Source organism: Lacerta agilis, chromosome 6 (assembly GCF_009819535.1).
Source record: "Lacerta agilis isolate rLacAgi1 chromosome 6, rLacAgi1.pri, whole genome shotgun sequence".
In the NCBI taxonomy this organism is placed as follows: domain Eukaryota; kingdom Metazoa; phylum Chordata; class Lepidosauria; order Squamata; family Lacertidae; genus Lacerta; species Lacerta agilis.
In genome coordinates, this window is record NC_046317.1 from 1,732,002 (window position 1) to 1,744,231 (window position 12,230).

The 12,230-nt window shown below is 44.1% G+C and overlaps 1 protein-coding gene across 1 annotated transcript in view; it reads right to left on the minus strand.

The window, feature by feature from the left end:
- The window catches only part of LOC117047844 (laminin subunit gamma-1-like), a 123,165-nt gene that overhangs the window by 22,431 nt on the left and 88,504 nt on the right, over positions 1 to 12,230 (minus strand). The window contains exons 9-13 of the mRNA XM_033151069.1: positions 12,085 to 12,207; positions 11,788 to 11,977; positions 10,680 to 10,792; positions 6,624 to 6,845; positions 5,582 to 5,770 (exon numbers count right to left, since the gene is read on the minus strand). Coding sequence (XP_033006960.1) covers positions 5,582 to 5,770; positions 6,624 to 6,845; positions 10,680 to 10,792; positions 11,788 to 11,977; positions 12,085 to 12,207 — 837 coding nt within the window. The remainder of the gene's footprint in view (positions 1 to 5,581; positions 5,771 to 6,623; positions 6,846 to 10,679; positions 10,793 to 11,787; positions 11,978 to 12,084; positions 12,208 to 12,230) is intronic.

The following is a 12,230-nucleotide window of genomic DNA, read 5'->3' on the forward strand; positions in this document are numbered from 1 at the left end:
ATTATTAATTACTATGAAGTTATATTTGGAATAGATTTGATTTAAGTTAAGAAGTGATAGATTATTTTGAAGTAAAAACAAGATCTTAAGAAGTATGTTTAGTTTTGATTTTTGAATGATTTAATTTCAGAGATGAGAAGTTATTAAAGTAAAATTGGAATTGGAACCAAAGGAGAGAAAACGGGGGAAGTCACCTAGTAATGATTCGAACAAGAAAAAGTTTTTTTTTTGTGTAAACAAGAATAAGAATTGTTGGTGTATTTGTATTTGTTTTATTATGGTTTGATTGTTGGGTTTGTGTTGGTCTATGTGTTATGTTGTTCTTTGTTTTGTAAAAACCAATAAATTCTCTACAAAAAAAAAAAGATAAGCAGCAGTTCACTGTGATATAAATGAGCCTGTGGTAGCCTTGGGTTCATGCCCCCACTCTGGTGTAACCACAAGGTTTGAAGGCTTTCACTTCCATTTTTTTTATAAATTGTAGCTTCCTTTGACATCCAATTATTATTATTATTATTATTATTATTATTATTATTATTATTATTATTATTATTATTAAAAGCTTACTCTGTTAAAAACAAGCTGGTTGCACACCATGGCTTATGTTTGCTAAACCATGGTTAAGACTGGTGTTTTTTTTAGCCTAGAAAAAGAGGTACAGGAACTCCCAAAAAAGTTGTTGAGCTTTTTTGATGGACGACCCTAAGAGAGCCTTTTTTGGGGGGGGGGTGCTTCTCTGCCCAGTCGACCCACTGCCAGCATCACTGTGGCTGCATTACAACGTCACCTCCAACACTCTGCCCCACAGCCATGAGCCCAAAGCCTCCGACACGCAGCTCTGGGCAACGTGCTGCTATACAGCTGCCAGTACGCTACAATGAGGTGTTGCAATGTACCAAAGAGGTTGCGGAACTCAGTTCCAGTGAGTTCCGGATAAAAAAAGCCCTGGTTAAGACTGAACACAGTTTAGGGTTCAGTAGCAATTTTTTTATGGTTTGGTTGAATCTGGTTAACCAGAAATGGAAATGACAGCTTCCCCGTGGCTTCTTCATTAGTGCTGGGAAGCAAGTGAGAACTTGAGACTGGCACGGGCTCATTCCTATCTCAATAAACCATGCTTCCAAATTCAGCCACCAACTCTCTGAATAAAATACTATTATTAAATAGTATACAGTGGTACCTCGCAAGACGAATGCCTCGCACAACGAAAAACTCGCTAGACGAAAGGCATTCGCTAACGAAAGGGTGACTCGCAAGACGAATTTTTCTATGGTCATGCTTTGCAAGACGAAAATTTCAATGCATTCCTATGGGAATTAAATTCCTATGCATTCCTATGCATTCCTATGGTCGTGCTTCGCAAGACGAATTTTTCGCAATACGAAACGACTCGCAGAACGAATTAATTTCGTCTTGCGAGGCACCACTGTACTATTAAGACAAGCCAACTTGTAAAGAACTGAAAACAGAGAAGGCATTGTTCCGAGATTTAAGTACAAGGTCCTTCTTGAAGGCTTATAAAAGAGTGAAGGTAAAATGGGGAAGGCAGGAGCAATAAAAGAGAAAAAACCAAAAGGGAAAGGAAGAAGAAATGATTTTTTAAAGGGAAAATCCAATGTGTGTGAAAACTAAATGGAAGCTAAAAACTTCTTTCTTGGTCATTTTCTTACAAAAGGAAAAAGCAACAGCAGACTGATGTCAAAGAATGGTGGGCAGACTTTAGATGCTTTTTGAAAATGGGAAGAATTTTAAGTTGAGTAGACAATGGCTGGCAACAAAACCCCAAAGTTAAGAGCTATAAAGGCAATATACAAGATGAGAAGGAATAAATATGCCATCTTGACAAGGGGGAAGCCCTCCTCCATGACTTGAAAAATCAAGGAGTTAAGAGAGAGAAAGCAGAGTTGAAAAGTGAAGCAAGTTGCCCCAGAACCTGGTGGGATGAAAAGGAAGAAACAAATAAAAGTGCCTAACCCTTTGCACTAATCCCTGGGTAGAGGCAAGTGTGCCCCCCCCCCAATAATAATACAGTAACATCACACAGTAAAAACCTTAAACTGAAAAGGAATTTGCTGAAACATGATGGAGAGCAAACAGGTATAATCAAATTTATAATCCATACAAAGACCAAAAGAGTGCAAAACAGAAAAAATAAATAAGGAAATGCTAAGGAAAAATAAACAGCTGAGCATTTGGGTACAGGAGTGTCAGGATGGTACTGGGACAGGTTCACTTTTAGTTTCGTATTTGTATTATAGGACACAATAGACTAGGAGTTTTATCATTGGCGTAACCAGGATTTTTGTTAGGGGGGCAGAACCTCAGATTTGTATTGATTTAGGGGAGCAGCTGCCCCTCCCGGCCACACCCTTGAGTTTTATGTTCGCATGTTTTAGCGCAGAAAATGTATTTCAGTTAGGAGAATATTTAGAAAGGGATGGTAGACAGCTCTCTCCTCTCCTCTAGAGCACATTCAGACAGATGCTTTTTCGCAACTGCCACAGACACCGTACAGAAAAGCTATCGTTATTTTCATCTATCCATTAACTGATATGGTAGAACTCGAGATTAACGGGGGGAAACTTGAACTTCAAAGAAACAGGAACCCAGGTGCATCACAGCGGTTAGGGCTGATAAGAAATACAAAGGAGCCGCCACCCTTCTCAACAAATCCAGCACTGAGATGTAAAATTTCTTTTTGTGTTGGCTTGCACAACTCTTACAAGCTCATTTATGGAATGCAGACAAGTTGCACAATTATTTGGGGGCTGCCTTCTCCTCAGATGAATCAGCCGATAGTTGAACTGGGGGCCAATTCTAAACTGCCCTGCAATTCACTAATATAGGAAGGAGAGGCGTGTGTGTGTGTGTGTGTGTGTGTGTGTGTGTGAAGTCTTCTACTTGCTGTAATGATCGATGAGGCCAGTGACCAAATGGGACAGTTCCTCTTTGGTGTTTGTTTGTCTTCAGCTTTCCTGGATACCTGTTATCCACAGTTCTTAAGCAAAGGTATCACCCCCAGATGGGCTGCAAAGTCCATTTCCCCAATGAAACAATACCCAAAGAATTGGCCACAGGGAAAGTAAACTCCACCACCAATTCACTACTGTGCACTTCACCCTAAAACAAGCAGCATGTGACATCAGCTTCTGTTTTAGAGGGAACTAACAGAGGATTGAGGCAGGATACTAGCAGCAGCACTGAATTCAATAATCTGTAGTGGGTGTGTAAGGGGTACCTAGAGGGCCCTGCTAAAGCAGCTACGCTTTATGCTGCTGGCACATACAATATTGCTTTCTCCACCTCCTTTTCTCTCCTTGTTCCCAGATCTGGCATGGAAATCTTCATTTTCCAGCTTGGTTGCATTCTATGGTAATTCACTATTACCCATGGGAGGGCATAAACAGTTTCGGCTACCCACCACCTATAAAAGGAGGTTCAGTATAAATGAAGCTTGCAAAATCATGTGCTTGAAACGTTAAACGGAGGTGGAGAACCTCGGGGCCAAGGGCTTTCTCAACTGGTCCTTGCAACTCTCTCCAGGCCACACCTCTCACTAGCCCCATTCGATACCCTTCCTTGAGTGCTTTTGCCTGACTGGAATTTGCCCCATAACTGGCAGGATGCCTCTCTGCTTGCTTGGGCAGAGGATTAAAACCGCTGGCTTTTTGAGTGGCTGGAATGTAGTCTATTGTAGATTTTAAGGAGTTCTTGGAGAACAGGTGAGGTCCCTACAGACTGGAAGCAGGCAAATGTTGTCCCCATCTTCAAAAGGGGGGAAAGGGAAGACCCAGGTAACTACCAACTGGTGAGCTTGACGTCAATACCAGGGAACGTCCTAGAACAGATAATTCAACAGTTGGTCTGTGAGCATTTAGAAAAGGATGCTGTGATTGCTAAGACCCAGCATGGGTTTCTCAAAAATAAGTCATGCTAGACCAATCTGATATCTTTTTTTGATGGATCAGGGAAATGCTGTAAACATAGTGTATCTTGATTTCTGTAAGGCTTTTGACAATTTCCTCCATGATATTCTCTAGAGGAAGCTGATAAAATGTGGGTTGAATGAGAGAACTGTTAGGTGGATTTGTAGCTGGTTGACTGACTGAACCCAAAGAGTACTAATTCATGGTTTCTTGTCATCCTGGAAAAAAGTGACAAGTGGGGTGCCACGGGGTTCTGTCCTGGGTCTGCTGTTGTTTAACACCTTTATAAATGACTTGGGTGAAGGAATTGAGTGGATGCTCATCAAATTTGCAGATGACACCAAACTGGGACGGGTAGCTAATGCCACAGAAGACAGAATCAGAATACAAAATGACCTTAACAGATTGGAGAACAGGGCCCAAGCTAACAAAATGAATTTCCATAGGGACAAATGTTAGGCCCGGCACTTTGGCAGGAAGAATCAGATGCACAAATATAGGACGTGAAAGGGATCTAGGAGTCTTGGTGGACAAGCTTAACATGAGTCAACAGTGTGATGCAGCAGCAAAAAAAGCAAATGCTATTCTAGGCTGCATCATCAGAAGTCTAGTGTCCAGGTCAATGGAAGTAATAGTACCACTCAATTCTGCCTTGGTCAGATCACATCTGGAATACTGTGTCCAATTCTGGGCACCACAATTTAAGAAGGATGCTGACAAGCTAGAACATGTGCAGAGGAAGACAAGCAAGATGATCAAGGGTCCAGAAACGAAGCCTTATGGGGAACGGTTGAAGGAGCTGGGTATGTTTAGCATGCTTGTTTTCTCCTGCTCTTGAGGGCAGGACTCGCAGCAATGGCTTCAAGTTGCAAGAAAGGAGATTCCAACTAACTTTCAGAAAAACTTGCTGACAGTAAGAGTTCTTCAGCAGTGGAACAGACTCCCACGAGAGGTGGTGGACTCTCCCTGCTTGGAGGTTTTTAAGCAGAGAATGGATGGCGATCTGTCAGGGATGCTTTAGCTGAGATTCCGGCATTGCAGGGGGTTGGACTAGATAACCCTTCCAATTCTAAGATTCTATGATTTTATGTACAAAAGTAAGAGCATGTGCTTGTCATTGGAAGTCCTTGTCAATATCCCCCTCCCTGAGGGGTTCAGAGGGTGGCAAAATGAAAAAGGGCCTTTTTGGTGGTGACTTGCCTGACGTCATCATTACGTGTCTTTAGGTGCCAGACGAAAACAATCCTTTCACCCGGGTCTTTGGCCATTATATAGTCTATGGTTTGTTAAAGGTGTGGGGGGCACCTTTTATTGTGATTATTTCATTATTATAAACATAACTTTGTGCTATGTTTTTCTTTTTATGTCCTGTAAAATATGTTTTTAATGTTATATACTGGCCTGGGATCTTTTGATAAAGAGCAGTATATAAATCAAATAAATCATCACAATCTATTGCTCCATTCACATTCTGGACCCCAAAGAGTTGTCAATAGAGGTATGTGGAACTTGAGCTGTGAAAAGTTCCCCACCCCTGTATTTTAAAAAAATAATAAAGTCTGTGGAACATCATTCAACCAGTTCCCCACCTTGAGAGACCTCTGGCAAGTAGCATGTGAATATGCATAACTGAAGTTTCATGCATGGCAGCATACCTGTAGTACCAGCTGGGCAATTGGTGCACACCACCTCCTTGGTTTTGGGTACTATGGCACAGCTTGATCCCCCTGGACATGGACACGGCTGGCAATCGGAAGAGCTGCCTGTGGTTGCATCTCCATAATAGCCATCGCTGCACTTCTCGCAGTGAGGACCTGCTGTGTTGTCTCTGCAGTCACAGGCTCCTGTTTTTAGGTGGGAGAAAGAGGGTGGTTTATTCCCCAGACCTATGCAGCCAGTGGGCAACTGCTTCACAAGAATCTCTCCTGGCCCAGACTAATTTCTCAGCATGTGGCCTTTTCCGGAAACATTATGTGCTTAGGCACAGGGCTGGATTTATTTTTTTGCTTTATTGCTTTGTCTTTCCAGTGACTGCTTGCCATTCCAAGGACAGTATTACCAAAGGAGAGGGAGGGAGGGAGGGAGGGAGAGAACTGAAAAGTAAAACTAAATGAGGAAGAGGGGAATTTCCTCTGTGAACACTGTCATGGTCCAGAAGAACTTTCAACTCTGGCTGCTGGCTTAAATCTCTGTAAAGTGCCACAGGCCTCAAATTAGAGACTGGGAAACAGATACAGGCACCTTGCCAGAAGAGGGAGCTACTGGCTTGCTCTTTGCTGTGATCAGGTACTGCCAATGCACCTGGGAAAGCAATTGTTGGGTGGCATGAATATTCAAACTCATAAGGACGTAAAAGCCTGGCTGCTGGATCAGGCCAAAGGGGACCCATTTAGTCCAGCTTCCTGTTCTCACAGTGGCCAACCAGAAGCTTGCATGAAGCCCACAAACAGCTCGTGGGTCCCCATTTGCAGTTCCTAGGAAGCAGCATTCAAACCAGCATTCCAAGTTGGTGGGCATCGCTCCCTCTTGTGGGAGAAACTGCCATAGGACAACTACATGCTGTGTGAATAAGTCCTTTTTTCAATCTCAGGTCAACTGCCAATGCTATCAATTCAATGAGACTTCCTGGGCTAGTATCATCTTCTAAAAATTCAATAAAACCCCCAACACCATCTGCATCTGAGCGCTCTCTCTTACCCGATTCAGGGTTGCACGTTTCGCTGTGCCCATTGCAGAAGCAAGGCACACACGGACTATAGGGCCCAAGATTAGGGGTCTCCCTCCTGTAGCCCTGGGCACATCGTTCACAGAACTGCCCCAAGTATCCTGTGGGACACGTACAGCTCTCCACCCAAGTTGCTGGTGTTCCAGACCCGGGCCGAGCGCTCACAATAGTGACATCATCCAAATATCCAGCACCTGGGGGGAAAAGATGTGGTGAATATATGCAAATGTGAATATCATTAGCTATTAGAAGTGTAGAAGCTTAGAACAGCTTTGGAAGCAAAGAACCTGAATCCTGTCCAAGACAAAACACAAGTTGACATGTTGTGAGCCTCACAGGTGTGACCCTCTGGGTGACCTTCTCTCTAAGGCCCTGGTCAGGACTAGTGTGGGTTGAGAGTGAGGAGGGAAGGAGCCAGCTCCACCCTCTCAACTTCCCCACCAGCAAATTCTGTTCCTACCTTCACCACACCTTTAACTCCCGTAGTCAATTCTTAATTCCTTGGTTGTTTTACAAACCTTCCTATGAGGGATTAGAAATGACCGCAACTATTAGCAGCACCACTGCACTAGGTGAACATATAGTTTAAATGTCAACAAAATTATCTTCCATGTGTTTCTGCTTAGAAGATGGCATATAAATAAATCAAATTATTAGGTTTTGGGTTTTTTTAAAAAAACTTTCTAATTCATTAAGATATCCATTTCAAATTATACATTTTGTGTACTGCAAGGCTGGTTCTAGACCAGGCATAGGCAAACTTAGCCCTCCAGGTATTTTGGGGCTACAACTCCCATCATCCCTGGTCCTGTTAGCTAGGGATGATGGGAGTTGTAGTCCCAAAACACCTGGAGGGCTGAGTTTGGGGGTGCCTGTTCCAGACACATCAAAAAACGTGTTTCAGGAAAACACATTGTAAACTTTATTATGGGAAAGACAGGACTCTACAGTGCCATCTGGTGGCACAGTGTTATAACGCATATATAACGCTTTTTCTTTACTAATGTAGCCGAGTCTCAAGTTGAACTATAAACCTTCAATAGAGGTATTTTAATATTTTTTTACTGATGCGCTGTGTTTGTGTGTAAAACATTTTTTAAAAATCTGATTCTGTGAGTCCTCTGTAGGTGGAGTTTTAGCTCATTCTTGGAGAGTCTAAATGACGATCATATTTAAGGCCAGGAAATATTTTTTCTCCCAGGTGAATCTGACTAGCAGCCATAAGAATGGGGCCTACACAGCATGACAACAACAACAACAACAACAACAACAACCCACCCATCTGGCTGGGTTTCCCCAGCCATTCTGGGCAGCCTACAACTAAGCTTTATTTACTTCAACCAGCTGAATTAAAAGTGGCTGCAGTGCACAGTCACTTGCACTCTGTTTGTGCCACTCAAATGCATTAGTCTGCGTAGGCTCTTGATTTAGGAAAGGGAACTGGACTAGATCCCTCTTCAATACCATTCAGGCTCTGTGATATGAATCCACTCCTGATACAGTCCAGGGGGTTGGCAAATCTTATGAGCACAAAGGACCAATTATGTAATGTGCAGGAAAAAAGAACTTGTTTGCTACCAACTGCACCATGGGTCAGGAACAAACACTCCATCCCACTTCCTCCTGCACCCCCTAGACCAGTTTTGGCTCCTATCCTGCTTTGTGTGAGTTATCATTTTGCATTAGATGTGATGCAAAGGTCCCTCACATCTATGCTTCACAAATCTGCTCAAAACCATAGCTTTGATTCTCTGGTTCCTGATTTGCAAGCAGGCACATGTAACATGAAACCATAGTTAATGGTGGCAAATGGAACTGCTCCAGAGATGGCAGGAGGGAAGGTGTGTCTCTGAGGCTGGCTCCTGACTTGCAAGTGAAGGTGCTCAGGGAACCAGCACTGCATCTGCCCTGGGCCTCCATGTGATGCTGAGAAACCAAAGCGGGGAGATGCCTTTGCACAGCAGAGCTAACAGGCAAGCAGAGATGGCAACTTGCCAAAAATCCTCCTTGTAAAAGCATGGGAGTGGGTAAAGAATGCAGCTTTCACTACCATAAAATGTATTTGCACACACCATTCCTTCGGCTTATATGGTCAGGAAAGAGCCCGCCACAGCTACCGCCCCTTCACAGATGGACTGGCTGATCTCTTGGCCCAGCCTAACTTTTAATCCATCCTTTATAAACATTTATTGCGAGACCTCCCAGCAAAACCCTAGAGCTCTTCTAACTGGCTCGTTGCTGAAAGCCATGCCCTAGAACAGGGGTCTGCAACCTTTAAGACAAAAAGAGCCACTTGGACCCATTTCCAAAGGGAAAAAAAAAACCTGGGAGCCGCAAAACCATTGCGACATTTAAAACAAATATAACACTGCATATATTGTTTCTTATCTTAATGCTATATATACAGGATCGTGCAGTCAGCTGCTATAGCTGCTATATCAATGAAAAATATGAGCATGTCTGATCTGTGACTTTTGATGGCTAGTCCCAGTTATTATTCTCTAATGAGGGGAGAGAGATGCACCCCATATGGTCCCAAATGCATGTATGCTTTGCTGCTTTTGATGCCCCAAATACAAAACCCTCTCGTATTCTGAGCAAGCTTGGGCTTGCTCTCCTGGGTGTTGAATGAAGTCAAGGTGTGCATGTAGGGGTGTGTGTGTGTGTGTTTGTTTTGAATCAAATAAAGGGGGTGTTGAATAAACTCAGGGGGTGTGTATGTGTGTTGAATCAAGTCAAGGTGTGTGCGTGTGTGTACAGGGGTGTATGGGTGTTCTCCCAGGCTCCCTTTAAAAAAACGGGGATAAGCCGCTCTGAAGGGGCACCATGCACCCCTTCACAACGGCTCATCCCCGCTTGCTTTGAATGGAGCTGGGGAGGAGGGGTGAGCTTTCACCCCTGTCCCCAGCTCCCTTCAAAGCAAGCGGGATGAGCACAGGGCGTGGGGTGGTGGAGAAAGCAGCATCCCGGCTGCTTTCTCCACCCCGCGCCCTGCTGCCGATCCCAAAAGCCTGCTTTTGAGATCGGCGGGAGGGCGCAGAGTGGAGAAAGCAGCCGGGATGCTGCTTTCTCCACCACTCCGCGCCCTGCTGCCGATCCCAAAAGCCAGGCAGGGGGGCGCAGGCGGGCCACAGGCGCAGCGCCCCCCACCATTTCCCCGCCCCGGAGCCGCGGCAAAGCTCTAAAAGAGCCACATGCGGCTCCGGAGCCGCGCCTTCCCGACCCCCGCCCTAGAAACTGCCCTTAGGAAGGGCTCTACCTCATATATAAAACAATTTTATGGAACTATCTTTTGATGGAAGGATGTTTACATTTTGGGTAGCGAACTCTGACTTCCGCCACAGTCCTAGGTGTCCCTGCATGTTTGCAATGAAAGGAATGTTAATTACACCACAATTTTCCTGCATTTCTCCCTCCCCCCTTTCAGTAAAGCTAGTCACCAAAGCATACACAACTTACCAATGCTCCTGCAAATTCCATACATTTTACACATATTTAGCAGATGCTTTCTGCATTGTATCAACATAGCTTTATGTTATGGGCATCTTCTGTTAGGTGGTTAATGGGAAAGCAGGGAGGTGTTGGCTAAATCATGATGATCTGTTAAATTCTGCTTTATCTCAGGAAAATGTCATTTGCTGGTCACTGACAACAGCATTTGGACATTTATTATAACTGCTCCTTCAGCTCTGAGATTTACTGGAAAATGTTAAGAATTTTCCTCTGGCCCTCTTCTAAACTTAAACATTACTGTAAAATATCCACAATTTAGCAAATCTACAACATTTACCATCATCCAACAATAGTTGAATGATAATATTCCAGGGATGAGAAACTTGTGTCCCATCAGATGCAGTTGGACTCAAACTCCCATCCGCCCCAGTCAGCATGCCCAGTTCTCAGGGACAGCAGAGGCTGCAGTCCCACAATATCTGGAAGGCTTGAAATTCCCAGTCTCTGGCCTATTTCCTTTCCTAACGTGCTTGACACCCATTTGGTCTGGTCATCCAACTACTGTGGCAACTTACTCCTCTCACTGTAGGTCCCACGGATCTTGATTGCTGTTAAGTTGTGCAGAAGCTTCTGGAACTCAAACGGGGTAAGAGAAGGTCTCCATGGATAATCTGCAGCTTCATGGAGTCTAACAGGGAAGAAACATGCATCACTTTTAAACCCCTAAGCATTCACTTGTGAGATTAGTCATTCCCCTTCTTCAGGACAACTCAAGAAACTGTGTGATGTTGCTGTATTATTATTATTTTTTGGGGGGGGACACTTGCCTCTACCCAGGGATTAGTGCAAAGGGTTAGGCACTTTTCTTTGTTTCTTCCTTTCCATCCCACCAGGTTCTGGAGCAACTTCCCAATCTTTGCCCTCCACCTGGCATTGGCGTGCCAGCAGTGCTTGAAGGTCGCACTCACTCTAGCCTGCCCATTTCCAGAGCCATTCAAACCCAAAGGTGTCACACAGCAGCTGCCATGCAGCCCACTGTCCCTCCATCATCTCATTCAAATAGGCACCACTGTCAAGTTGTAACAGGTATGTTTAAAAACATGTTAGCGTGTGACTTCGCAGCAAAGCGTCCAACCTGAGGGGGAACGATGCACACAATACAGGTCTATTCTGCATGTTTTGTTCCAGCTTCTACTGCATAATTAAATTGGCAGCAGACATTTTTAAATTAGCATTATTTTTAATACAAATTACTTTTTAAAAAAACGCTGCATAGAGCTGTATTAAAAGAGGTATTCTTCATCCTCTCAGATACAAGGAAAAACCCCTCTTAATATCCAGTATACTGCCTTCGCTTGCATTACAACTACCAAGTGGCATTGGGGATAAAATGTCTACATCTAGAATGGAGACATGCATGCACAATAATTATGGGCCAACTTCAAATTGTTGAAAAAACACAATCCCACTGGTCCCAGAGTTTTTGCAGGCAGCATTTATCAAAGATTCAAGCTAAGCGGGTATTCACCCATAGCTGGCCACAGCTAGAATTCCAATCCGAAACTGCAATCTCTTTAAAGAAACATTTGTGCTGTGTTAGATTCTGGTTATAGCCGTTTGCTGCTCCTTCAATCATCCTTGAACTTCCCCAGATTAGAAAAACACAAATACACCTGCCCTCACCTGAAGGCATACTTCAGGGTGCTCTCACTGGGATAGGAGTTGCCTTGAGCAATCAGAGGTACGGATACTCTCAGGCCAGCGCCTTCAAGCACTATGTCCTCCGCAGAAAGGCGTGTGTCCCGCCTATCGACCCGAAAAGAGAATGTCACGTTTTGGCCGTAACTCAAGATTTGATTCCCAAGGAACTTGCCTGAAAGGGAAGCAACAAAGTTGCAGAGAGTAAAGGCAGAGAGTTTAGTTGTAAATATTAGCACGCTACCGGTCCACGCAAATAACCATGCCACTCTTGTTATATACCTGGTGCAATGAAGTAGATGGGAAAGGGAGTTTCTGAGATCACAGATATTTCTTGAGTCTCACTAATCCACTGAACTGAAATTTCAGAGCCATCTCGCTGTTCTGCGTGCCAGTCCTCCTCTCCTGAAAGCCACAAAAGGAAACTG